The 25604-nt window shown below is 43.2% G+C and overlaps 1 protein-coding gene across 1 annotated transcript in view; it reads right to left on the bottom strand.

Annotated features, from left to right (window-relative positions):
- Positions 1 to 629: 629 nt before the first annotated feature.
- The window catches only part of chkb (choline kinase beta), a 47225-nt gene continuing 22250 nt past the window's right edge, over positions 630 to 25604 (bottom strand). Inside the window, exons 3-11 of the mRNA XM_072241186.1 lie at positions 23708 to 23821; positions 15992 to 16125; positions 14734 to 14838; positions 14503 to 14561; positions 7865 to 7952; positions 7308 to 7416; positions 6700 to 6806; positions 5669 to 5750; positions 630 to 4379 (exon numbers count right to left, since the gene is read on the bottom strand). Coding sequence (XP_072097287.1) covers positions 4323 to 4379; positions 5669 to 5750; positions 6700 to 6806; positions 7308 to 7416; positions 7865 to 7952; positions 14503 to 14561; positions 14734 to 14838; positions 15992 to 16125; positions 23708 to 23821 — 855 coding nt within the window. The 3' untranslated portion in view covers positions 630 to 4322. The remainder of the gene's footprint in view (positions 4380 to 5668; positions 5751 to 6699; positions 6807 to 7307; positions 7417 to 7864; positions 7953 to 14502; positions 14562 to 14733; positions 14839 to 15991; positions 16126 to 23707; positions 23822 to 25604) is intronic.

Here is a 25604-nt window from a genome sequence, read left to right as displayed (position 1 = left end):
CTTCCCTCCATACCCCCCGATCCCCGTAGCCACAAGGACCATATCTAACTCCCTCTTAAATATAGCCAATGTACTGGCCTCAACTGCTTCCTGTGGCAGAGAATTCCACAGATATCCTTTTCCAGCCAGTGAGAATCAACAACTTTTTTTCCCTGAGGTCCTCAGAAATCTCCTTTGATCAAGGCATGGCCCACTTCCAAAACCTGTGTGGTGAAGATCAGACTTTGATAGTGAAGATACAGGTTTATGTTCTTTAAAAAGGACCAGGCCTCCCATATTCACACCTGACTATCCCATCGATTGAAACACCTGACTTTTATTTCCCCTTTAAATGAACTGATAATCCAGCTGTTCATATACTTTTTCCAACAAACGTTTAATATTGGATATTTTTTCTCAATAAATAAATGGACAAGTTAATTTTTTTCTGTTATTTATTTAATTGGGTTCTCTTTATATAGTTCTAGGGCTTACCTGAAGATCTGATCACATTTGAGGTCATATTTATTCAGAAATAGAGAAAATTCTGAAGGGTTCACAAACTTTTTAGCACCACTGTGTCTATGTTAATAGATGCAGAAACAACCTGAAAATCAAGCCAAAGAGAACTGATTGCATTGTGGTAGATAATTTATTCTCACACAAATTATATTTAGACAATTTCAACAGGCCTGAAGCTGTCAATCCTCTCAACTGCAGAACTAGGCAGATTAGCTTGTAGGTAGTAGAACATACACGAGATATAACAAAAGTGAACATAGTAGCTGTAACATTGAAGATTCACAAAAATGATTCCAGGAATGTAAGGGTTACCGTATGAGGAACGTTTGGCAGCTCAAGCTGGAGCTGTATTCCCTGGAGTTCAGCAGAATGAGGGAGGATCTCATAGAAACATTGCGAATGTTAAAAGGCCTGAACAGATTAGATATGGCAAAGCTATTTCCCATGGTAGGGGAGTCTAGGACAAGAGGGCTTGACTTCAGGAATGAAGGACGTCCATTTAGAACTGAGATGCAGAGAAATTATTTTAGTCAGAGGGTGGTAAATCTGTGGAATTTGTTGCCACGAGTGGCTATGCAAGCCAAGTCACTGGGTGTATTTAAGGCAGAGATAGATAGGTTCTTGATTAGCCAGGGCATCAAAGGGTATGGGGAGAAGGCAAGAGAGTGGGGATGACTGGAAGAATTGGATCAGCCCGTGATGGAATGGTGGAGCAGACCTGATGGGCTGATTGGCCTATTTCTGCTCCTCTATCTTATGGTCTTACAGGTGGAACTCAGCCCTACAAATAACGGCAACAAGAGGATAAATATACTTGCGCAAAGTACAAGTTGCTGCAGGATACACTGAAGTTAGAAGGAAGTAGCAATGTGAAACTCAAGCATCTGCTCGGATGAGTGGCCTGTGTTCCACCATACATGCAGCACAGAAAATCTAAAACTGAAAAAACAAATGCACAAACATTCAATTTCCATATTTAAAATATAGCAGCTGTAGAATTACTATTTCCAGAATTTGGTTCAATCCTGCCAAATCCATGAAATTGACAATAGACAATAGGTGCAGGAGTAAGCCATTCGGCCCTTTGAGCCACCACCGCCATTCACTGTGATCATGGCTGATCATTCACAATCAGTACCCTGTTCCTGCCTTATCCCCATAACCTTTGATTCCGCTATCTTTAAGAGCTCTATCCATCTCTTTTTTGACTTGGGACAAGTTTTGTTTGATGGCAAAGCCATGCTATCAAAACGAAATTCCAGCTCAAAGATAAAGGACTTCAAACAGGATTCCTGCAAAACCTCAATTTCAGGATGTATATTGTATACATTTCTCTGACATTAAATATACCTGTTAAACATTGAGAATGTAGAATTTAGTGTCACATAGTACATGGCAATATTTTATTTACAAAGTGAATCAAGATCCAGATAAAATGAACAGACACAGACACATTATAAAAACAGCATGAACAATTTGGAAAAACAGTGGACACTTTTTTTGATTCTAAGTTAAATAAAATAATCTGCCATGACACCAAAACTCCGAGGGACACCAGCATTTTGAGTGTGTTGCTTTGAATATCCAGCATCTGTAACTGTAACAAAAACCAATTTTCCCCGGATCAATAAAGTATGACTATGACTACCATCTGCAGATTTCCCCCTCCCCCCAACAAATTGCACAAATAAGATTCCAGCAAATGGAAAAAAATGTGATAGACATTTTCCAAGAGTGAATTGGTTTTGATTTCTCTGATGGTTCTCACTGCCTGCTGCAACTGTCAATTGATTTAGCTGTCAATAACAGGTACATCTTGAACAAAGTATGCCCTGTATCACCACTGATGCTTCTCTCTCTCTCTCAATTTGGTAATGGGGAGGGTGGGGGAGGAAGGAAGGTGAAGTTAGATTTAAAATTCAGCTCACCTACCTCACCTCAGGATTGAGAAAAGATCCGAAAGGGGATGCAGGAAAGATTCGATGGAACAGCTTGAGAATAAGGAGTACAAAAGACTGCAGATGCTGGAATCTGGAGCAACAATCTGTGGAAGGAACTGAATGAACTGAGCAGCTATTTTAGAAGGAAAGGAATTGCTGACATTTCAAGTTGAAATCCTGCAATAAGATTTGGATTCATCTTAGTTCACTCTCCCCTCCTGAGTAAAAAGAGATCTAATCGCAGCATTAGAGGCTTACAATTACTTACACGTCAATAAGCTGAGGAAAGTTGGTAAATAACTTTTACAAGGAGGAAACACCTCACACATTGAATAGGATCTGGAATGATTGCGGACGCATATTGAATGCCTTTCATATAGAATGTACGAACCTGATATCAAAAGTGAAATATTATAAGTATTACTCAACATTATGCCAGTCTTGGGAAAATTAATTTCCTGCATTTTATTGTTCATTTTAGTTAATGCACTAGGATTAATTTCTCCAAAGAAACTACTTTCCAATGGTATAAATATACTAGCAGGGCTTAGCAAAGTACAGCTGGGATGTATCCTACACACTACCCAGCCAGGAGCTACACTTAGCACTGGTCGTGGATGAGCTGGGCACTGACAGAATAAGCTAAGGAACGATTAGAGTCGCTGTTACCTGCAGCAAACGAGAAATATGAACCCAGTTGGAAGCCTGACTGAGCAGCTGTGATCTCCACCAACTGGGTCACTGATGCTGAAATATACCCCAAGATGGAGTTAATGCAAGCTTTATTTAGTGACTGGTCTTGGTGTCTGAACCCTGTTCAGTAGAAACAGGATTTTTTTTAAGAAAAATGGAAGCAAGTCATGCAAAGTGGAAAGTGAAATCAGAAATGCAAATCATTTAACTGAAACATTTATTTTCCACTCATCGAGATCACTGAGGAGTTTTATAGTGTACATTTTCCCTCAAGTTTCCTGTTCAATTTCTGCACCAGGAATCTGGACAGATAACCTCAGCTTAACACGTTTGTTCAACCTCAGCTTAACACGTTTGATCTGTAGTTAAATTCATCTAGTTTGCATTGCTCAGAACTGCATTGCTTTATTTTCTTCAAATAGTGTAGAAGTATTGATTACTTATGAGTAGGGTGTGCTTTTCAATCAAGGACAAAGGTAGCAGAAACACAGGATGACCTCCCATGGATACTCCTCCAAGTCAGGCTGATGTGGGGTCATTTCTTCATCATCACAAGGTAACACGCTACCCAACAATGTGAAAATATTTTTACGACAAGAATACATACATTTCAAGACAATTACTTTCAACTTCTTAAAGGCATTTAGTGTTGAGAACAAGTACTGGCCTTTGCAGACACTTCATAAATTATTAAGCAAAAATAAACCACAAGAAATCCTTATTTGTCCCTCTTATGCAGTTATTGGACTACCCAACACAAATCGTGACTTTAAACCAAATCTCAGCTTTTCAAGGATAAACTTTGAAGATATGTACATTACTGGGTTAGGAGACTGCTGGAACACAGGAAGGACGAAGACATACAATATGGGAACACACTGAATAAACATTGCGACAGACTCCTACAGGAACACTTGCAGCCCAGGGCTTCAAACAGCTGCTGCTGGAAGCTACTCCCCCCGCCCCCACAAGAAGTCAATGCTCATCATTCCGAGCACAGAATTGCTATTTGACCTGTACACTAGCATGTGTCTGTGTGCTCTTCAGGTGCAGCCCACTGATTAGGTATGAAATTGTCCTGGACAAATTTGCAATGAAAGCAATTTTTTTATATATATGTAAAAGGAAAGTGTAGCAGAGGTGTGTTAAACTCTGAGCAAGACAACAGTGCTATCGCTCAAAAGCAAATTAAGCGAATATTCTTTTCTGTTCGTAGTAGGCTTCCATTCTGCACAGGGCATAATCCTGAAACAAAGAAATAGCATGTCAATACCTCTGAGAGCATGACTGAGTTACCCACAATTTTAAAATGCGAGTAAGAATGGGCAGGCACCAAAGCCAGCAAGAACGAAGGCTGGGGTTGAAAGGGAGAGGGGGAGCACAAGGTGGGAAGGGAGGGCAAACATTGAGAATGAGAGAGCACAAGGGCAGCAGTCAGTTAAACTGGTCTCTCATGCCTTGCTCCACCATTCAATAAAACCATGGCTTCATACTTTGGCCTCCACACCATTCTTTTAACTCCCTTCTCACATCTATTGACTCCCCTTCACTGACTATATTTAACATGACAATGACAATGTATTGGTCTCTAACGCTCTCCAGGGTTAAGAATTCCAAAGTTTCATGACTCTTCACAAGCAGGAATTCCGCCTTCTGTCTGAAATGAATGAAAACTAAACTAATTTTCAAACATGCCCCTCTCAACATCCATGCTGTCAATCTCCCACATAATCTTAAATCTTTCCATAAGATCACACCTCTCACTTTGCTGCAGATGAATGAGTACAGGCTCAACTTGTTCAACATTTCAGATATCATCTCCCAGAATGAATCTTATGAACCTTTTCTGTAGTCCTGCAGTACAAACAAATTCTTCAGACATGGAGCTCACAACTGAATACATACTCCACGTGTACTTTCACCTGCTCCCTGCAAAAGAGCAAATCGTCTCCATTTACACTCCATACCCATTACAATAAAGGCTAACATCCCATCAGCCTTCCCAATTAGCTGATATAATCATCTTCTCCACTGCCGGATCCCGTGTAACACAGCATTCAGTTGCCTCCGTCAGTGATATTTTACATGTTCATTTTTCTTTCTGAAATTAAGAACCTCCCATTTTCCCCATATCAGACGTCATTTGCCACCTCCTTGTCCACTCGCCATATCCCTATGCAAGCCGCGTGCTCCCCACGACTTGCTAACACACCCACCTCTGTATCATCAGCAAATCTGCTCAAGTCCCTCACACCCGGTCTGAACCGCAATTATTAATAGTTGAGTCCCAGCACTAACTCTTGAGGCCTGATGGGCTAGATGGCCTAAATCTGCTCTTACGGTCTTGTGGTCTTATGGCTTTGCCCTGGTTACTGACTAGTATTTTAAAACTAATCCAGTTATCTCAACTTACTTTTCTGTTAGCTACTTTCCATTCCATGCCAACACAAGAAGTGGGGAAAGGGGATGGGAGAAGAAAGTAATTGAGGTGGCTGTATAAACAGGAGTGGCAGAAATATGCCCGCACGACTCACCATGTACCCAAACTCAATTGTGGAAAGTTTTGCTTGTATAATAGCCCAAAGTGCCCACAGGTAGTGAGAGGCTAGGGCATACCTTTTTTAAAAAAAAAAAGAGGTATATTGCATTAGTTGAGCCTTCCAAAACCAACCTGTTATCAGTTCAAGATGACCACCTCCCACAATGCACACAGGTCTCAGTTACACAGCAGAGCAGCTTAGATTAAGAGTAACAAACCCCCCAGGCACATTGCCCTTCAGTCTCCTTCACAGCAGTTTGGTTGGTGGGGAAGAAGTTATTTGTGGCGATATGAGAGAAAGTCAAAGAGGAGTGTGCTGAGGGGTTGGAAGATGCAATGTAAACACCAAAGGAAAATGGAAATCACTGAGGCAGGTGAGGAGTTTATTCTCTGAAAGGCTCAGTTAAAGGTCTCAGTGAGGCCACAGTGAAGATACAACAGAATGAAGCTGGCAAGTATTAGGGTCCAGCCGAGCTCTGGCCTGCATGGTATGAATGTGGACAGAGACAGGAGAAGAGGTCAGGAGGTGAGAAAGATAAACAAAGCTTTGCGGCTGTTCAGAAGGCTGCCATCACATTTCTTCAAGAGCCCTTTTGCTCAAGTATGAAGTGCAGTGAGATCGGTTTCCTACTAAACGACATTATTTTATGGTTTGAACAACATGTCAGGAAAGGCCCTGTATTGTTCGATGCACATTTAAAACTGATGTTGTACCTCTTTAATACACCCAAGTGACATGCAGTCGCATTTTTGATGATAACATGCTAGTGCACTCTGAGGCTTCAATAACTCTCTTGTGGGTAAAAAGTGAGGTATTCTTGTCCCAACAAGGAGAATCTTATATCTTTGGGTTCTGAGTGGATAGCGGATTAAACAGCATCTACTGAGTCTACCAATCTTCAGATTCTAGAAGTTAATTGTACAGAATAAGAATCACTTAACTGCTCGCCTCACAAACTTAATACCTTATTGCAAACAAACCTCTCACCAAATTAATCCCTTATTTACTCCACACAAGTGCCCAACCTGTTGATTTCGATGATCATCTCCTCTTCAATTTTTGTTTGGTCCTCATGCACCGAGTCCCCTTTATTGCCAGAGTATTCAGAAAGATAATGGCGGATAAAATGAAGCTGAGGAGAAATAGGAGAGTTCAACGTTATTTAAGGGGAATGTGTAATCACATTTGGTCTTCAAGCTGACCGTGAATACTTTTAAGATAGACAGCAGACCTCCTGATGGCAAAATGCTCCTGAACAACTTCTGCAGGTGTTTCTTCAGAGACATTTTATTACCAAGACATGGTCATGAGTCAGTGCCAGATATTCTGGTATCTGAGAGAAAGGTGCATTTCCACTGTACGAAAACGCTGCAGGAACTCAGGCGGCATCTATGGAGAGGCGTCAGCATTACCAGCCGAGACCTTCACCAGCACTGAGAAGGAAGGGGGAAAGAAGCCAAAGTAAAGTGGTGAGGGGAGAGGAAGTAGTACAAGCTGGAAGGTGATATGCTAAACCAGGTGGGGGTGGATGCCACCTAACAGAAGTTGGGAGATGATAGATAGATGGAAAATGGAAAGGGCTGAAGGAGGAATTTGATTTCCACCATTCGTGCGAATTTCCTGATATCCTTACCTGCTGCTGTCGGTTGGGATATTTTTCTTTATTAGCTTTGAAGAATGGCCATTGATCATAAGTGTAATCATACATCCATTCACAGAAGTGATTCCCAATATCAAAGCCTCTGAAAACACAAAGTCAGTACACCAGGAACAATCAAGCAGCCTCTTCCCAATAGCAATCCAGATACCCATCACATCTCCTTCCCAATGCATTCCTCTCCCAAAGATAGCCATTGTAGTTAGTGATCAAATCCAGCTGAACTGTGTACTAAAATATAAATAGTCCCCCACCTCCAGAACAAGTAGACCTTTTCATTTGCAAACATGGCAGTATTACCTAGAACCAAGCCAAAGCCAGGATGTGCTGGTGGTGCCCAAGCTGTTACTTCATCTGGGGGTGGGATATGGTAATAATTGCTTATATCAAAAGTACAGCAGCTCAAGTTAGAGCTCCAGTCTTTGCCTTAACCTCTCCAACAAGAAGTTGCTATTGGAACATGCATTATAATTGACAAAAACAATACTGGTTTAGTGACTTAATAACAATAAAATGCCGAGAGTTGTCATTACCTGTAGTTATAGCTGCTGTACTCAAAATCAATTAACATCAATTTCTCTGTGGATGAAGCGTCTTTGTCTGCCAAATAGAGAATGTTACCTTGAAAGAGAAACAAAATAAATAAGAAAACTAATTCAATAGAACGGTCTCAGTACTAATTTAGAACAAGTTCAAAGCAAATTCATTATCAAAGTACAATGTCACTATATACAACAGTGAGATTCATTTTCATAGAACGTAGAATAGTACAGCACAGTACAGGCCCTTCGGCCCACAATGTTGTGCCGACCCTCAAACCCTGCCTCCCATATAAGCCCCCTCCTTAAATTCCTCCATATACCTCTCTAGTAGTCTCTTAAACTTCACTAGTGTACCTGCCTCCACCACTGACTCAGGCAGTGCATTCCACGCACCAACCACTCTCTGAGTAAAAAACCTTCCTCTGATATCCCCCTTGAACTTCCCACCCCTTACCTTAAAGCCATGTCCTCTTGTATTGAGCAGTGGTGTCCTGGGGAAGAGGCGCTGGATATCCACTCTATGTATTCCTCTTATTATCTTGTACACCTCTATCATGTCTGCTCTCATCCTCCTTCTCTCCAAAGAGTTAAGCCCTAGCTCCCTTATTCTCTGATCATAATGCATACTTTCTAAACCAGGCAGCATCCTGGTAAATCTCCTCTGTACCCTTTCCAATGCTTCCACATCCTTCCTATAGTGAGGTGACCAGAACTGGACACAGTACTCCAAGTCTGGCCTAACCAGAGTTTTATAGAGCTGCATCACTACATCGCGACTCTTAAACTCTATTCCTCAACTTATGAAAGCTAACACCCCATAAGCTTTCTTAACTACCCTATCCACCTGTGAGGCAACTTTCAGGGATCTGTAGACATGTACCCCGAGATCCCTCTGCTCCTACACACTACCAAGTATCCTGCCATTTACTTTGTACTCTGCCTTGGAGTTTGTCCTTCCAAAGTGTACCACCTCACACTTCTCCGGGTTGAACTCCATCTGTTACTTCTCAGCCCATTCCTGCATCCTATCAATGTCTCTCTGCAATCTTCGACAATCCTCTACACTATCCACAACACCACCAACCTTTGTGTCGTCTGAGAGACACTGTTGTGGGCATTCACAATAAATACAAGAAAGATAATAGCATCAATGAAAGACTGCATCCAACAGGATGGACACACAATCAATGTGCAAATATCAACTATGCAAAATACTAAAAGAAAGAAAAAAATAATCATCATCTGTGAGGGCATAGTTAGAGCAGTGAGAATGACTCTGGGGCAGTGTTGTGTTTTTTGTGTCAGATGCAGGAATTCTGGGAGACCTCCAATCTCCCAGATAACCACATCTGCACCAGGTGTACCGAGCCACAGCTCGATAACTTTCAGCTCACACAGGAGACTGAGGAAGTGATCAACAGGAGCTGCAGGGAGGAGGTCACCCCCACGTTGCAGGAGGTGACTGTCAGACGGAAGAGAGCTGGACAGCCAGTACAGGGTATCCTTGCGGCCATTATTGAGGGGAATAAGTATATCGTTTGGATACTGTTGGTGGTGGGTGGGGGGGGGGGGGGGGCACATGACCTACTGGGTGGAGCTGCAGCGACCGGGTCTCTGGCACCAAGTGTGGCGCTGTGGCTCAAAAAAGAAAGAGGTGAACAGGATTTCAGTAGTGATAGGATATTCCACAGTTCGAGAAATAGAGACGAGATTCTATGGACGCAATAAAGATACCTGGATGGTATTTTGCTCCCAAGTGCGAAGGTCAGGGATGCGTTGGATCAGGTCCGTGGTATTCTAAAGTGGGAGAGTGAACAGCCAAAAGTCTTGGTGCATATTGGCACCAAAGACATAGGTAGGAAAGCAGAGGAGGCTCTGAAGAGAGAATTTAGGGAGCTAGGTAGAAAGCCAGAAAGCAGGACATCCTGGGTAGTAATCTCTGGATTGCTGCTTGTGCCAAATGCCAGTGGGGGCAAAAATAGGAGATTCGGCAGGGGGCAGGGGTTCAGATTTCTGGATCACTATGATCTCTTCTAGGGAACTTACAACCTGTACAAAAGGAGTGGGTTCCACTGGATTCTGAGGGGAATCAATATCCTTGCTGGCAGGTTTGCTAGAGCTGCACAGGAGGGTGGGAACCGTTGTAATAGAGCAGCTGGTTTACAAACAGCTGAAGCGTGAAGTGAGACTGCAAGCAAGGACAGGCTGATGATAGGGCAAAACTAGTCAGCAGGATGAGTTGCAATGTAAAAGAAGGGACAAAAATGAAAAGGGTGATGAATACAGGATTGAAGATGTTATATTTGAATGTATACGGAATAAGGTGGATGAACTTGTAGCACTATTAGAGATTGGCAGGTACTGTATAACGCTGTGGGAATCATTGAGTCGTAGCTGAGGGAAGATTATAGCTGGGAGCTTAACATATACACATTGTATCGAAAGGACAGGGAGCTAGTCAGAAGGGGTGGAGTGGCTCTGTTGGTTAAAAAATGAAATCAAATTCTTAGAAAAAGGTGACAGAATCACAAGGTGTAGAATCGTTGTGAGTGGAGCTAAGAAATTGCAAGGATGTGAGTTATATACGGGACTCTAAACAACAGCAAAGGTGTGGACTACAAATTATAACGGGAAATAGAAAAGGAGTATAAAAAGGGCAATATTACGATAATTATGGGGCATTTCAGTATGCAGGTAGATTGGGAAAATCAGGTTGGTGCTGGATCCCAAGAAGGGGAATTTGTACAGTACCTACAAAATGGCTTTTTAGAGCAACTTGTGTTTGAATCCAATAGGGGATCAGCTATTCTGCACTGGGTGTGGTGCACGGAATCTGGATTGATCAGAGAGTTTAAAGTAAAGGAAGCCTTAAGGGTCAGTGATCATAATATGATAGGATACACCCTGCAATTTGAGAGGAAGAAGCCAAGTCAGATGTATCAGTATTACAGTAGATAAAGGGAATTACAGAGGCATGAGAGAGGAGCTGGCTAAAACTGATTGGAAAGGAACACTAGCAAGATGATGCCAGACCAGCAACGGCTCGAATTTCTGGGAGCAATTCAGAAGGCCCGGTATATATACACACATCCAAAGAGGAAATGGTATTTCTAAAGGCAGCATGACACAACCGTGGCTAACAAGAGAAGTCAAAGCCAAAGAGAGGGTATCTTGTAGGGCAACAATTAGTGGGAAGTTTGAGGTTTTAAAAAACAACAGAAGGCATCTAAAAAAAGGTCAAAAGGAGGAAAAGATGGAACATGAAGGTAAGCTACCCAATAACATTAAAGAGGATACCAAAAGTTTCTTCAGATATATAAAGAGTAAAAGAGGCGAGGCAAGAGGTCAGATTGCTGCAAAATGATGCTGGATAGGTAGCTATGGGGGACAAGAAAATGGCAGATGAACCAAATAAGTACTCTGCATCAGTCTTCACCGTGGAAGACACTAGCAGCATGTTGGAAGATTGAGAGCTTCAGGGGGCAGGAGTGAGTGAAGTTGCCATTAATAGGGAGAAGGTGCTTAGGAAGCTGACAGGTCTGAAGGTAGATAGGCCACCTAGACCTGAAGTTCTGAGAGAGGGAGGTGGCTGAGGAGATTGTGGAGGGATTAGTAATGATCTTTCAAGAATCAGTGGATGGGAATTTGTTGGAATCAATTGTTAAGAATGTAGCTTCGGGGTACTTGGAAGCATATGGCCAAAGTCAGCATGGTTTCCTCAAGGGAAAATCTTGCCTGACAAATCTGCTGGAATTCTTTGAAGAAATGATAAGCAGGATAGACAAAGAAGAACCAATGGATGTTGTGTTCTGGATTTTCAGAAAACCTATGACAAGGTGCTGCATACGAGGCTGCTTAAAAAGTTAAGGGCATATGGTATTACAAAATGATACTAGGATGAATTGGGTATTGGGGGATTGCCAGGAGGAAAAGAGTGGGAATAGAAGGAGCCTTTTCTGGTTGGGTGACAGTGACTAGTGGTGTACCATGGGAGTCTGGGTTGGGACAATTTCTTTTTACATTATACGTCAATGATTCGGATAATGGAATTGATGGCTTTATGGCCAAACTTGTGGATGATATGAAGATAGGTAGAGGGGTAGGTAGCACTGAGGAAGCAGGGAGGCTGCAGAAGGACCTAGAAATTAGGAGAATGGGCAAAGAAGTGGCAGATGGAATACAGTGTCAGGAAATGTATGGTCATGCATTTTGGTAGAAGGAATAAAAGCAAGACTATTTTCTAAATGGAGAGAAAATTCAAAAATCCGAGGTGCAAAAGGACCCGGGTTCTCATGCAGAATTCCCTAAAGGTTAATTTGCAGGTAGAGTCTGAAGTGAGGAAAGCAAATGCATTGTTAGCATTCATTTTGAGAGGACTAGAATATAAAAGCAAGGATGTAGTGTTGAGGCTTTATACAGCACTGGGTAAGGCCTCACTTGGACCCCTTTTTGGGCCCCTTATCTATGAAAGGATGCACTAACATTGGAGGGAGTTCAGAGAACATTCATGAGAATGATTCTGGCAATGAAAAGGTTACCATGAGGACTGAGTGATGCCTCTGGGCCCGTACTCACTGGAATTCAGAAGATTGAAGGGGTGGGGAATCTCATTGAAACCTACTGAATGTTGAAAGGCATCAATAGAGTGGATATGGAGAGAATGTTTCTTATGGTGGAATCGTCTAAGACCAGAGGACACGGCCTCAGAATAGAGGGGCGACTTAGAACGGTGACGAGGAGGAATATCTTTAGCCAGAGACTGGTGTATCTGTGGAATTCGTTGCCACAGGTGGCAATGGAGGCCCTGTCATTGGGTATATTTAAGCCAGAGGTTGATTGGCTCTTGATTAGTCAGGGCGTGAAGGGATATGGGAAGGAGACTGGGGCCGAGAGGGAAATTGATCACCAATGATGAAATGTCAGAGCAGACGTGATGGGCCAAATGGCCTAATTCTGCTCCTATATCTTATGGTCTAAATAAACAAGCAATAAGTATCGAGAACATAAATGAAAAGTCTTTGAAAGAGAGTCCATAGGTTGTGGGAACAGTTCACTGATGTGGTGAATGAAGTTATCCCTTCTGCTTCAAGAGCCTGACGGTTGAAGGGTAATAGCTGTTCCTGAACCTGGTGGTGTGAGTCTGGAGGCTCTTGTACCTTCTTCCTGATGGCAACAGTGAGAAGGGAGCATAGCCTGGATGGCAGGGGACAGCTCTCCGAGTACATGGATTCAGTGCTGGGGAGGGCTTTACCCTTGATGGACTAGGCTGTACTCACTACCATTTGCAGGGATTTCCATTCAAGGGCATCAGCGTTTCCATACCAGTGAAGCAAACACCACCACATATCTATAGAAGTTCTTATCAAAGTTTTAGATGATGTGCCAAATCTTCACAAACTTCTAAGACAGTAGATACACTGTCATGTTTTCTTCATAATGGCACTTACGTGCTGGACCCAGGACAGATTTTCTGAAGTGATAACAGAGTGAAGAACCAATGAAATGGCATCTGCTGTTGACCTGTTGTGACACTAGTCAATTTGGAGCAGGTACAAGTCAGTTCCCAGGCAGGAGTTGACATGTTTCATCATCAAACTTTCAAAACATTTCATCGCAGTGAATGTAAGCGCTACTGGATGAGTCATTGTGGCAGGTCACTCAGCTCTTCTCAGGCACCAGTATAGTTGAAACTTGCTTGAAGCAGGTGGGTACCTCAGATTGCCAAAGTGAGAGGTTACAGATATTGGTGAACACTGTAGCTAGTTGATCAGGACAGTCTGGGCCAGGTACTCTGCCTGGGCTGGTTGCTTTCCCTAGGTTCACTCTCGTGAAGGATGCTCTCATGTCCGCCTGGATTGAGGATTTTCTGATTTTCATCACCAATTTAGTGTTGGAAAGCAATAACTCAGCGAGTCTGTTATAGGAACACTTTGCGCAGGTTAACCCAAAACAAACTAGTCCCACCTTCAATTTGAGTCACTTGTTTCCATTCAAATATTGAAGTGCAAAATCTCTTCCACATGTATTCCTCTGAATAAATCTACCAAGGCAGTCACTTCAAATGATGGTTGGTACCTTCAGTGTGAGGTGGGTGGGAAGACAAGTTCAAGTAGATTTCATCCCCTATCTGTCATTTCTCTTACCGCAGGCTCCATCTAGTGGCACTGCCTTTCAGGACTATCAGCAGTAACGGACTGTTCCACTTGTAATTGTAACTGAAGTGCAGATAGCAGTAACAAAAAAAATCAAAATAATTGATGAGATGGGGAGAAAGCAGGAAATTATGAGGTCTAACTGTTTGTTGTGGTCAAGTATAATACTCCACTTATGTGGGTCTTAAAACAGGATCCAAAGCCATTTTTAGTTTTCTTTTCATTTTGACAGTGCTCAAGACATACCATCTTCTCCCAATGTTGAGAAAACAGTTTTATTATTGAAGTTTATTCAACTTGTTGACCATGCAAACTCACACCCTCAACTCTATTCAGCCTATCTTGCTGGTGTCAAGCCACTAGCCCAAAATTGATTGTTATCTTTTGTTGTTACTTCAATCCATCACAGGTCTGCTGTGCATCCTGCCAATTTAAAGCTAATTATAGAAGTGTACTTATTCTACAACTCATTCTTACCTTCCTGCACGTCATTGTGGCAAAAAACCACAGGTGACCAAGTGGCTTCAAGAAGTGCCCTGAAAGAAAATGAATCAAATTAGTAAATTCCATTGTGAAGAGAAAAGATGAGGAATTATTTTAGAAACAATAATTTCTTTTTCTCCTCAAAATACAAACTTTAGATCAAGCCAACGACCAAGGTCTCCTGTATATTAAGCAGCAATGATTAAAGAATAGTTAAATTCTTACTTTAAACTTCTCAACTCTCCTGGTAGGTTGAAAGTCTTCAGTTTATTAAACTTTTTGACATGTGCCTCTCTGATGAATGTCAGCCCCATTATCTGCTTGAGATACCTTTACAACAGAGGAAAGATTTGGTCTCATTAGAAGTACTTCAGATCAAATCACAAGACTGCTCACTCAGTTCCAACTAAGACCTGGAACCATTGCTTAGAAATCAGAAAACTTAGCCATTTGATCCATCAACCTGATCTGCCATTCTAACTGCTCCTGGCTGATCTTCTTTTATAATGTCTTGTACTCATTCTCTGTTGAGTTTTGGGTCTAGAAGCCACATTATCCCAATCTTCTCTAACGGAGGATTCCATAGATTCTTGTCAGTCTTAAGTATATGGAGACTGAACGCTGCCGCTAATCCTACCCCAATTCCCACTACCCAGAGGAAATATTCTCCCTGTATCCAGTCGAGCACACAAGTATTTAGGGCATTTCAAAGAGATCTCAACTCACTCATCTAGAGTGGCCTGATCAACCTGATTTTTTCTCACTCAGTGGATCAGCCATCCCAGAGATTAGTCTAGTTAATCTTGTTTGAACCCCTTCTATGGTCTCTTAAGTAAGGAGACAAAACTTCATCCAATGCTCCTGATGTCATCCAAGTTTCATTCTGTATAACTATAGCAAGGCTTTCTTGATCCAGTACTCAAAACATTTTGTAAAGAAGAAGAACATACTTTCATATCTGGCTATGTGTTTAAGTGAAGGGTGTACCGTGACACTCAGATCCCATCAACATTTCACAAACCAACAAGGTTTGGATGGTGGATGATAATGGCCTGCAAAAGACCAGCACCCAGCCATACTTAGCAGCCACAAGACAAGGCAGAGCTAGGAGAGGACAACAGTTCAGGGAGTATATTTAACAGCAGTATCCTGGACCTAACTACAAGATGGGGGTGCAGCAGCTAATGTAATGTTTTAAAGCACCGGTGGTCAGGGTACAATTCCTGTTCTGCTTTTGGCAGATGGGAGTGGAGGTGCTCGATGAAGCGGTTCCCCCAATTTATAACTGGTCTCACCTATGTAGAGGATGTCGCTTCAGGAGCACCGGACACAATAAATGATTCCAAAGGATTTGCAGGTGAAGTGATGCCTCACCTGGAAGGACTGTTTGAACCTGAAGTATATGATTGTTTTGCAATTACTGTTGCATTGGCCAGTTCAACAGCCTATCCTTGATATCCATTCCACACAACTTGATACATACCTGTCCATGGTCTCAAACAGCCACTTTGGTTCCTTGTTGAAGGGCATGACCATTCCATGGAATCGTGACATTTTAACGGCAATCTCTGCTGAAATATCTGGAAATCCCAATTCTTCAGTCAACAGTCGACGGCTCTATTCAGACAGATTTGGAGGATGCCAAATTAAAGTGTTTCAACTTCAATGTATTATTTTAGTCCATCATTAATGTTAGTTACACACTTTTGCCTAACAAAGTGCCCCCTCAGATACAAGAACAAACACAGAGAAATGAGATAGTGGATGTGGGATTCACATGCTACCAACTTGCTAACAGTCAACACGGGGAATGGGTTAGGATTTATGCAGTGCTATCATACGTAAAAATACTTGGGTCTTTCCCTGCTAGGATCAGAATCAGCTATTTACTCTTGGCCTATATTCAAATACACTCCTAGATGCTACAGAATGCAGTGTTATCCAACACCTGCAATAAAAGAATATCAGTCAAATGAAATTGTGATCTACATCTCAGCATTTTGAAAAGAGCAGTCTATGTTCTGGTAGACCCCTTGATATATCCTTCAAACATTAACTCTAAATGTATCCAGAACTTAAAGCTAGCTTTGATCTGACATCACTTATTCATTCTAAACAAGAAGAGCTCCTCCATTTGGTGTTCATACTACCACAAGGATAACTGCTCCTAGTTCAGACTGAAAAATATATCTAATAACATCAATGAAGGATGAGGAAGGGGTTTTAGATTGAGAACTTCATGAGGAAAGTGGAAATACAAACAGAAATAATTCTTTCCACTGGCAAGAAGTCTGCAAACCCTTCCAACCAAGAGGTAATATATCAGTGCCAGAGAGAACAGAGTACAGAACAGTACAGGCCCTTCGGCCCACATTGTTGTGCCGACCCTCAAACCCTGCCTCCCAGATAACCCCCCCACCTTAAATTCCTCCGTATACCTTAAATGGTCTCTTAAATTTCACTAGTGTATCTGCCTCCACCACTGACTCAGGCAGGGTATTCCATGCACCAACCACTCTCTGAGTAAAAAACATTCCTCTAATATCCCCCTTGAACTTCTCACCCCTTACCTTAAAGCCATGTCCTCTTGTATTGAGCAGTGGTGCCCTGGGGAAGAGGCACTGGCTATCTACTCTATCTATTCCTCTTAATATCTTATATACCTCCATCATGTCTCCTCTCATTCTCCTCCTCACCAAACAGAAAAGCCCTAGCTCCCTTAATCTCTGATCATAATCATAATCCATACTCTCTAAACCAGGCAGCATCCTGGTAAATCTCCTCTGTACCCTTTCCAATGCATCCACATCCTTCCTATAGTGAAGTGACCAGAACTGGACACAGTACTCCAAGTGTGGCCTAATCAGTTTTATAGAGCTGCATCATTACATCGCGACTCTTAAACCCTATCCCTCGACTTATGAAAGCTAACACTCAATAAGCATCCTTAACTACCTTATCTACCTGTGAGGCAACTTTCAGGGATCTGTGGACATGTACCCCCAGATCCCTCTGCTCCTCCACACTACCAAGTGTCCTGCCACTTACTTTGTACTCTGCCTTGGAGTTTGTCCTTCCAAAGTGTACTACCTCACACTTCCCTGGGTTGAACTCCACCTGCCACTTCTCAGCCCACTTCTGCAACCTATCAATGTCTCTCTGCAATCTTCGACAATTCTCTACACTATCTACAACACCACCAACCTTTGTGTCATCCGCAAACCTGCCAACCCATTCTTCTACCCCTACGTTCAGGTCGTTAATAAAAGTCATGAAAATTAGAGGTCCCAGAACCAATCCTTGTGGGACACCACTAGTCACAACCCTCTAATCCGAATGTACTCCCTCCACCACGACCCTCTGCCTTCTGCAGGCAAGCCAATTCTGCATCCACCCGGCCAAACTTCCCTGGATCCCATGCCTTCTGACTTTCTGAATAAGCCTACCGTGTGGAACCTTGTCAAATGCCTTATTAAAATCCATACAGATCACATCCACTGCACTACCCTCATCTATATGCCTGGTCACCTCCTCAAAGAACTCTATCAGGCTTTTTAGACACATCTGCCCTTCACAAAGCCATGCTGACTATCCCTGATCAGACCATGATTCTCTAAATGCCCACAGATCCTATCTCTAAGAATCTTTTCCAACAGCTTTCCCACCACAGACGTAAGACTCACTGGTCTATAATTACCCAGACTACCCCTACTACCTTTTTTGAACAAGGGGACAACATTCGCCTCCCTCCAATTCTCCGGTACCATTCCCGTGGACAACGAGGACATAAAGCTCCTAGCCAGAGGCTCAGCAATCTCTTCCCTCACCTCGTGCAGCAGCCTGGGGAATATTTCGTCAGGCGTCGGGAGACTTATCTGTTTTAATGTATTTTAATAATTCCAACACCTTCTCTGCCTTAATATCAACATGCTCCAGAACATCAACCTCACTAATATTGCCTTCATGTCAAGTTCCCTCTCATTGGTGAATACCGAACAGAAGTATTCATTGAGGACTTCGCTCACTTCCACAGCCTCCAGGCACTTATTCCCACCTTTATCTCTATTCGGTCCTACCTTCACTCCTGTCATCCTTTTGTTCTTCACATAATTGAAGAATGCCTTGGGGTTTTCCTTTACCTTACTTGCCAAGGCCTTCTCATGCCCCCTTCTTGCTCTTCTCAGCCCCTTGTTAAGCTCCTTTCTTGCTACCCTATATTCCTCGATAGACCCATCTGATCCTTGCTTCCTAGACCTCATGTATGCTGCCTTCTTCCACCTGACTAGAATTTCCACCTCACTTGTCACCCATGGTTCCTTCACCCTACCATTCTTCATCTTCCTCACCAGGACAAATTTATCCCTAACATCCAGCAAGAGATCCCTAAACATCGACCACGTCCATAGTACCTTTCCCTGCAAAAACATCATCCCAATTCACACCCGCAAGTTCTAGCCTTAGAGCCTCATAATTTGCCCTTCCCCAATTAAAAATTTTCCTGTCTTCTCTGATTCCATGATAATGCTGAAGGCCAGGGAGTGGTGGTCACTGTCCCCCAGATGCTCACCCACTGAGAGATCTGTGACCTGACCCGGTTCGTTACCTAATACTAGATCTAGTATGACGTTCCCCCTAGTCGGCCTGTCAACAGACTGTGACAGGAATCCGTCCTGGACACACTTAACAAACTGCCCATCCAAACCCTTGGAACTAATCAGGTGCCAATCAATATTAGGGAAGTTAAAGTCACCCATAACAACCCTGTTATTTTTGCACCTTTCCAAACTCTGCCTCCCAATTTGCTCCTCGGTATCTCTGCTGCAACCAGGGGGCCTATAGAATACTCCCAATAGAGTAACTGCTCCCTTCCTGTTCCTGACTTCCATCCATATTGACTCAAAAGAGGATCCTGCTACATTACCCACCCTTTCTGTAGCTGTAATAGTATCCCTGACTAGTAATGCCACCCCTCCTCCCCTTTTTCCGCCTCTCTCTATCCCTTTTAAAGCACTGAAATCCAGGAATATTGAGAATCCATTCCTGCCCTGGTGCCAGCCAAGTCTCTGTAATGGCCTGGTGCCAGCCAAGTCTCTCCCTGTAGCTCTCATCATAGTTCCATGTATGTATCCAAGCTCTCAGTTCATCACCTTTGTTCCTGATGCTTCTTGCATTGAAGTACATGCACTTTAGCCCTTCTACCTTACTACCTTTACACCAGTTATTCTGCTTCTCTTTCCTCAAAGCCTCTCTGTATGTTAGATCTGGCGTTACTCCATGCACTTCTTTCACTGCTCTATCGCTCTGGGTCCCATCCCCCTTGCAAATTAGCTTAAACCCTCCCAAACCATGCCAGTGAACCTACCTGCAAGGATATTGCTCCCCCTCGAGTTCGGGTGCAACCCATCCAATCTGCACAGGTCCCCAGAAGAGATCCCAAGGATTCAAAAATCTAAAACCCTGCCCCCTGCACCAACTCCTCAGCCACGCATTCAACTGCCATCCCCTCCAATTCTTACCATCACTGTCACGTAGCACTGGCAGCAATCCTGAGAATGCCACCCTTGAGGTCCTGTTCTTCAGCCTTCTGCCTAGTTCCCGAAACTCACACTTCAGGACCTCATCCCTCTTCCTGCCTATGTCATTGGTCCCAACATGTATCACGACTTCTGGTTGCTTTCCCTCTCGTACCAGGATGTCGTGCACCCGGTCAGAGACATCCTGGACCCTGGCACCCGGGAGGCAACAAACCATGCGGGTGTCCTTCTCATGTCCACAGAATCTCCTGTCTGCTCCCCTGACTATAGAGTCTACAATGACGACAGCTCTCCTCTTCTCCGTCCCACCCTTCTGCACCACAGGGTCAGACTCAGTGCCAGAGGTCCTGACACCGTGGCTCACACCTGGTCGGTCGTCCCTGCCAACAGTATCCAGGACGGTAAACTTATTACTCAGGGGAATGGCTACAGGGGTGCTCTGTACTACCTGTCTATTCACCTTCGCTTTCCCCCCTCTGCTGCCACCCAACGACCTGCTTCCGACAGCCTAGGTGTGACTACCTCCCTGTAGCTCTCATCTATGACTAGGAGAGGAGGAGAAGATGGCGACGCGACGCAGCGTGCGCGGCTGCTCTGAATTGATATCGTATTTGTTAAATAGGGGCCGTGCACAATCCTGAATTGATGGAGATGGACATGAGAAGCAAGGAGGAACATCTGGAGAAACTCCTGAAATGCCTGCTTCGCTGCCGCTGCTACTGTGCGATCAAGAATCTCCGGAGGGGAAACTCCCAATTCCTCAGCTTTGCCTATTGCCTGTTGCTGGGGCCAGGGTTGAAGCGCTCGGCAGAGATGGTGCTCGGTGTCAGAGGCTCGAAGTTTTCGGACGGACTCAGAGTCGGACTGTGGTCGGGTGCTTCCAGGATGCTGCATCGGCAAGTTTGCAGCGCTGGAAGCTCATGGCAGGGAGAGTTTCTCCCTTCAACCATCTGCGTAGGATGATGGGACTTTCGAGAGACTTTCAGAATTTTTTTCTTTTTTACCGGCACGGCATGGTCTGTTCTTCATCAAATTATGGTATTGCTTTGCACTGTCGTAACTATGTGTTTTAATTATGTGGTTTTTGTCAGTTTTTTTAGTTTTGGTTTGTCTTGTGTTTCTGTGATATCATTCTGGAGGAATATTGTATCATTTCTTAATGCATGCGTTACTAAGTGACAATAAAAGAGGACTGCATATCCTCATAATCTAATCTAATCATTCTCCCTTACGAGTCGAAGGTTCTCCAGCTGCTGCTCCAGATTCCTCACATGGTCTTCCAGATCGCCCAGCTGCATGCACTTCTGGCAGATGTGACTCTGCGGGAGAGGGGAGTTTCCCCACGACTGCCATATCTCACATGAGAGGCCATCACCATCTCAGCAGGCATTGAAAAGACTAACTGGGAACAAACTCGTCCTCCGCCTCTTCTCGTCGAAGCCTCTCGAGTCAAAGCCTCTCGAGTCAAAGCCTCTCGAGTCAAAGCCTCTCGAGTCAAAGCCTCTCGAGTCAAAGCCTCTCGAGTCAAAGCCTCTCGAGTCAAAGCCTCAAAGCTCCACTCCTTCACTGGCCCACTCACTCACTCACTGGCCACTTTCCACAGGCTATTCTGCTTAAGCTACCCCTCTATTTATTTGTTTGAGAGTAGCCAGGGCACATAGATTAGTACGCTAACAAGAGATCCTGCCTTCAGAAAGTGGTGGAAGCTAGATTGGAGAAGAGAGTATTGAAACTGCAGGGGACAAGGATGATTTATACCAGCGGTCCCCAACCACCGGGTCGCGGACTGGTACCAGGCCACAAAGCATGTGCTACCGGGCCGCGAGGAAACAATATGATTTAGCGATAGGAGTCAGCTGCACCTTTCCTCACTCCCTGACACACCCACTATTGAGCTTGAACTTATGCGAGGTCATTACGCCCGCATTATCCATGTCAGCATGGGAAGGAGATCAACTCCTCGAGCTTGCAAATGATGGCGGGCTGAAAAGTATGTTTGATATAACATCTCTGCCAGCATTCTGGATCAAAGTCAAGACTAAATATCCTGAGACAGACACGAAAGCACTGAAACATTGCTTCCATTTCCAACATTTTTCTGCGAAGCGGAGTTTTCTGCAATGAATGCAATGAAAACCAAATTGCGAAATAGACTGGACATAGGGAACCACCTTCGAGTTTCGCTGTCTCCCATCACCCCTCAATAGGACCGCCTTGTTGCAGGAAAACAAGCCCAGGGCTCCCACTGATTCAGCCATATTGGTGTGTTGCAATGATTTTATATGTTCATATGGGGAAAATATGCACTGTGTGTTTAATATCCAAATGTAACTTAAAACGCTATGACGTTATTGACTTACTTATATAACCATATAACAATTACAGCACAGAAACAGGCCATCTCGGCCCTTCTAGTCCGTGCCGAACGCTACTCTCACCTAGTCCCACTGACCCGCACTCAGCCCATAACCCTTCATTCCTTTCCTGTCCAATTTTTCTTTAAATGATAATATCAAACCTGCCTCTACCACTTCTACTGGAAGTTCGATCAACACTTACTTCAACCTCCCCTGATAGTTGACTTATCGCTATACTCATGCGAGGAAAATATGCACTGTGTGTTTAATATTAAATTCGTTAGATAAATCATTTTAGAAACGAAATTGAGTGTATTAGCCACTTATCACCTATATTCCGGTCGTGATTAACCCCTCCCCTCAAACAGAATCGCCAAAAACGATTTGCAGAAAAAAAATATCGGCTGATACACGCAGGCGCAGGTCACGCATGCGCACTGGTGCCCGCACAAGGCTTCATGGTCATTGTAGTCTTTCTCTGGGTAAACACAACGTATTTGACTGCTACTCTTGTCCGTTGGCAACCCTACCCCCACCCCCCCAACCCGGGTCGGACGGTCCGCAAGAATATTGTCAATATTAAATCAGTCCGCAGTGTAAAAAAGGTTGGGGACCCCTGATTTATACAAAATAAAGATTTGGTCTACATAAAGATTCTGGAAAAACCTCTGATCAATGGAGTAAAAAAAAAACTAGAGTTTAATTGGTTCTCATACCATTCATAAGGTGACAGTGATTTACAACACATTGGGAAAAAATTGAATGCGGGTAAAGACCCTCGGAAAGGACAACCTTTGAGACAGGACAGGAATTTGATATTCATCCAGCTGTATCAGCATTTTACATGGGCACCATGACAAAATGTTCCAACAGCTTGTGGAGATCTTACATTTGGTGTGCATGTATTGAAAAGATTGAACTTCTATCAACTACAAGGCACCAAGGTTAGCAAATGAACAAAACTGTTCTGGCCACAGTGAAGAATTGCCTGGTATATCTACACTGACAAGATCTTAAAATAATTCTGTAAGTAAGTTGACATACTGCAAAGAGAAAGAACAAGTTAATTCCATTTTCGATCAGTTACCATGCTAATACTTCAATACCAACTCCAATTGCCAATCTGGTGACGGCCTTGGTCACCAGACCCAACAAAATAAACCACTTGCAACCAGTTCAGCAAGGCTTCTGAGGTGTAGGATATTCCACAGAAGATGAATGATTGTGCATGGATGATACAGTTTGAGAAATGTTCCTGTAACAAATTTAATAATAAAAATGTGACACTGGAAAGTAATAACTTCATACTGGAATGTATTGCTCCAAACGTCCTTGTGGAAACACTCCATATAATCTTGGTCCCAGGGCACGTTCTGCCAAAACTGCAAACATCACGCTCTCCAAAACCAGAGAATCCACACCCTGTGAGGGACAACAAAAGTGCTTACAGTCAAAACAGCAAAATTCTCATCCCATACAGTGATCATTTAAACACATTCTGGAAACGGTTTTTCAAAATAAGCAATACGCATGTGAGAAAAAAGTTCAAAGTAAATTTATTATCAAAGAACATATGTCACCATGTACAACACTGAGATTCATTTTCTTGCGGGCATACTCAATAAATCCAAAATAGAATAACAACCATACCAATTAGGAGATTTCAACCGGTGTACAAAAAACAGCAAAATGTGTAAATATAGAAAGAAAGAAACAATAATAATAATAAACAATAAATATTGAGAACATGATGAGTCCTTGAAAGTGAGTCCACAGGCTGTAGGAACATTTCAATGATGACCAAGTGAAGTTGAGTGAAGTTATCCCCTCTGGTTCAAGAGCCTGGTGGTGTGAGTCCTGAGGCTCCAGTACCTACTTCCTAGTGGTAGCAGTGAGAAGACAGCATGTTTTGGGTGGTGGGGGTCCCTGATGATGGACGCTGCTTTCCTGTGACAATGTTTTGTGTAGATGTGCTCAATGGTGGGGAGGGCTAGGCCAGTAAGATTTGACAATTGAAATAGCATCAGGTTAGAGTAGTCATGAAGCACAGAAACAGATCCTGTAATCGACTGTGTCCATGCCAACCATCAGGCATCTATTCATATTAATCCCACTTACTTGCTCCATAGTTTTCTATGTTCTGAATTCAAATACTTGTCCGAAGCAAAAATATTGTCAATGTACTTTCCTCTACCACCTTATCAGGCAATGAGTTCCAGATTACAGTCATGCTCCAAGTGAAAACATTTTCTTCAGATTTCCTCCAACCCAAACTTATGCTCTCTATTTTCTGATACCTCTGCTGGTAGTTAATGTGGTTAAGGTTTCCTAACATCATCAGCCCTACTTTGACCCCTCAGGATTTTTCATACCTCTATATCAGCCTCCCCTTCTCCCTCAGCTCCAAGGAAAACAAACCCAGCCTTCCCAGTTTCTCTCACAACACAGATTTCCCATCTAATCACTTCCTTCTACACGTTAAAATGTGTAGTATTCCAACTGTAGCCTAATCAATGCTTTATAAAGTTTACTATAACTTCATTCACGAATGAAGGCAAGCATCCCAGATGTCTTCTTCTATCAACTGTTTACCCATGCTTCCATCTTCAGGGATCTTTGGACTCATGCTGCATGGTCACTGTCAGAATTGAAATCAGGAACCAGAGTAACCAACAGCAAAACCCCAATCTCAGTGTTACCAAAGAAATTAAAATGAACACAGGATGCCTACAATGGTAAAATATGGCTTCAGCTGCAGAACAGCCAACCTGAATTGTATTTACATCAGGAGAATATACAAAGGACGGCATCATTTTCAGTCAAGGGCTGCAAAATACTGGATTTGACTTGAAAGCTGTGTATAAACAGCTGTGCCAATGGGCTATTATTTTGTTTGGTGCCAAAACACGAGGTTTTCCCAATGGAGAGGTGAGGGAAGGGAGATGAGAATCAGGCCAGAAATATAGCCAGAAGGAAAAAGGAAACTGGCTCCTTAGAAAGCTTAAACTAGAATATAAAAAAAAATAGGCATCCATTAGTCTCATGAGACCATGGATTTGCACCTTGGAAGGTTTCCAGGCCACAGGCCTGGGCAAGGTTGTATGGAAGACCGGCAGTTGCCCATGCTGCAAATCTCCCCTCTCCACACCACCGATGTTGTCCAAGGGAAGGGCACTAGCACCCATACAGCTTGGCACCGGTGTCA

This window comes from Mobula birostris, chromosome 23 (genome assembly GCF_030028105.1).
Source record: "Mobula birostris isolate sMobBir1 chromosome 23, sMobBir1.hap1, whole genome shotgun sequence".
NCBI classification, from domain to species: Eukaryota; Metazoa; Chordata; class Chondrichthyes; order Myliobatiformes; family Myliobatidae; genus Mobula; species Mobula birostris.
This window is presented reverse-complemented; position numbering and strand designations above follow the sequence as displayed.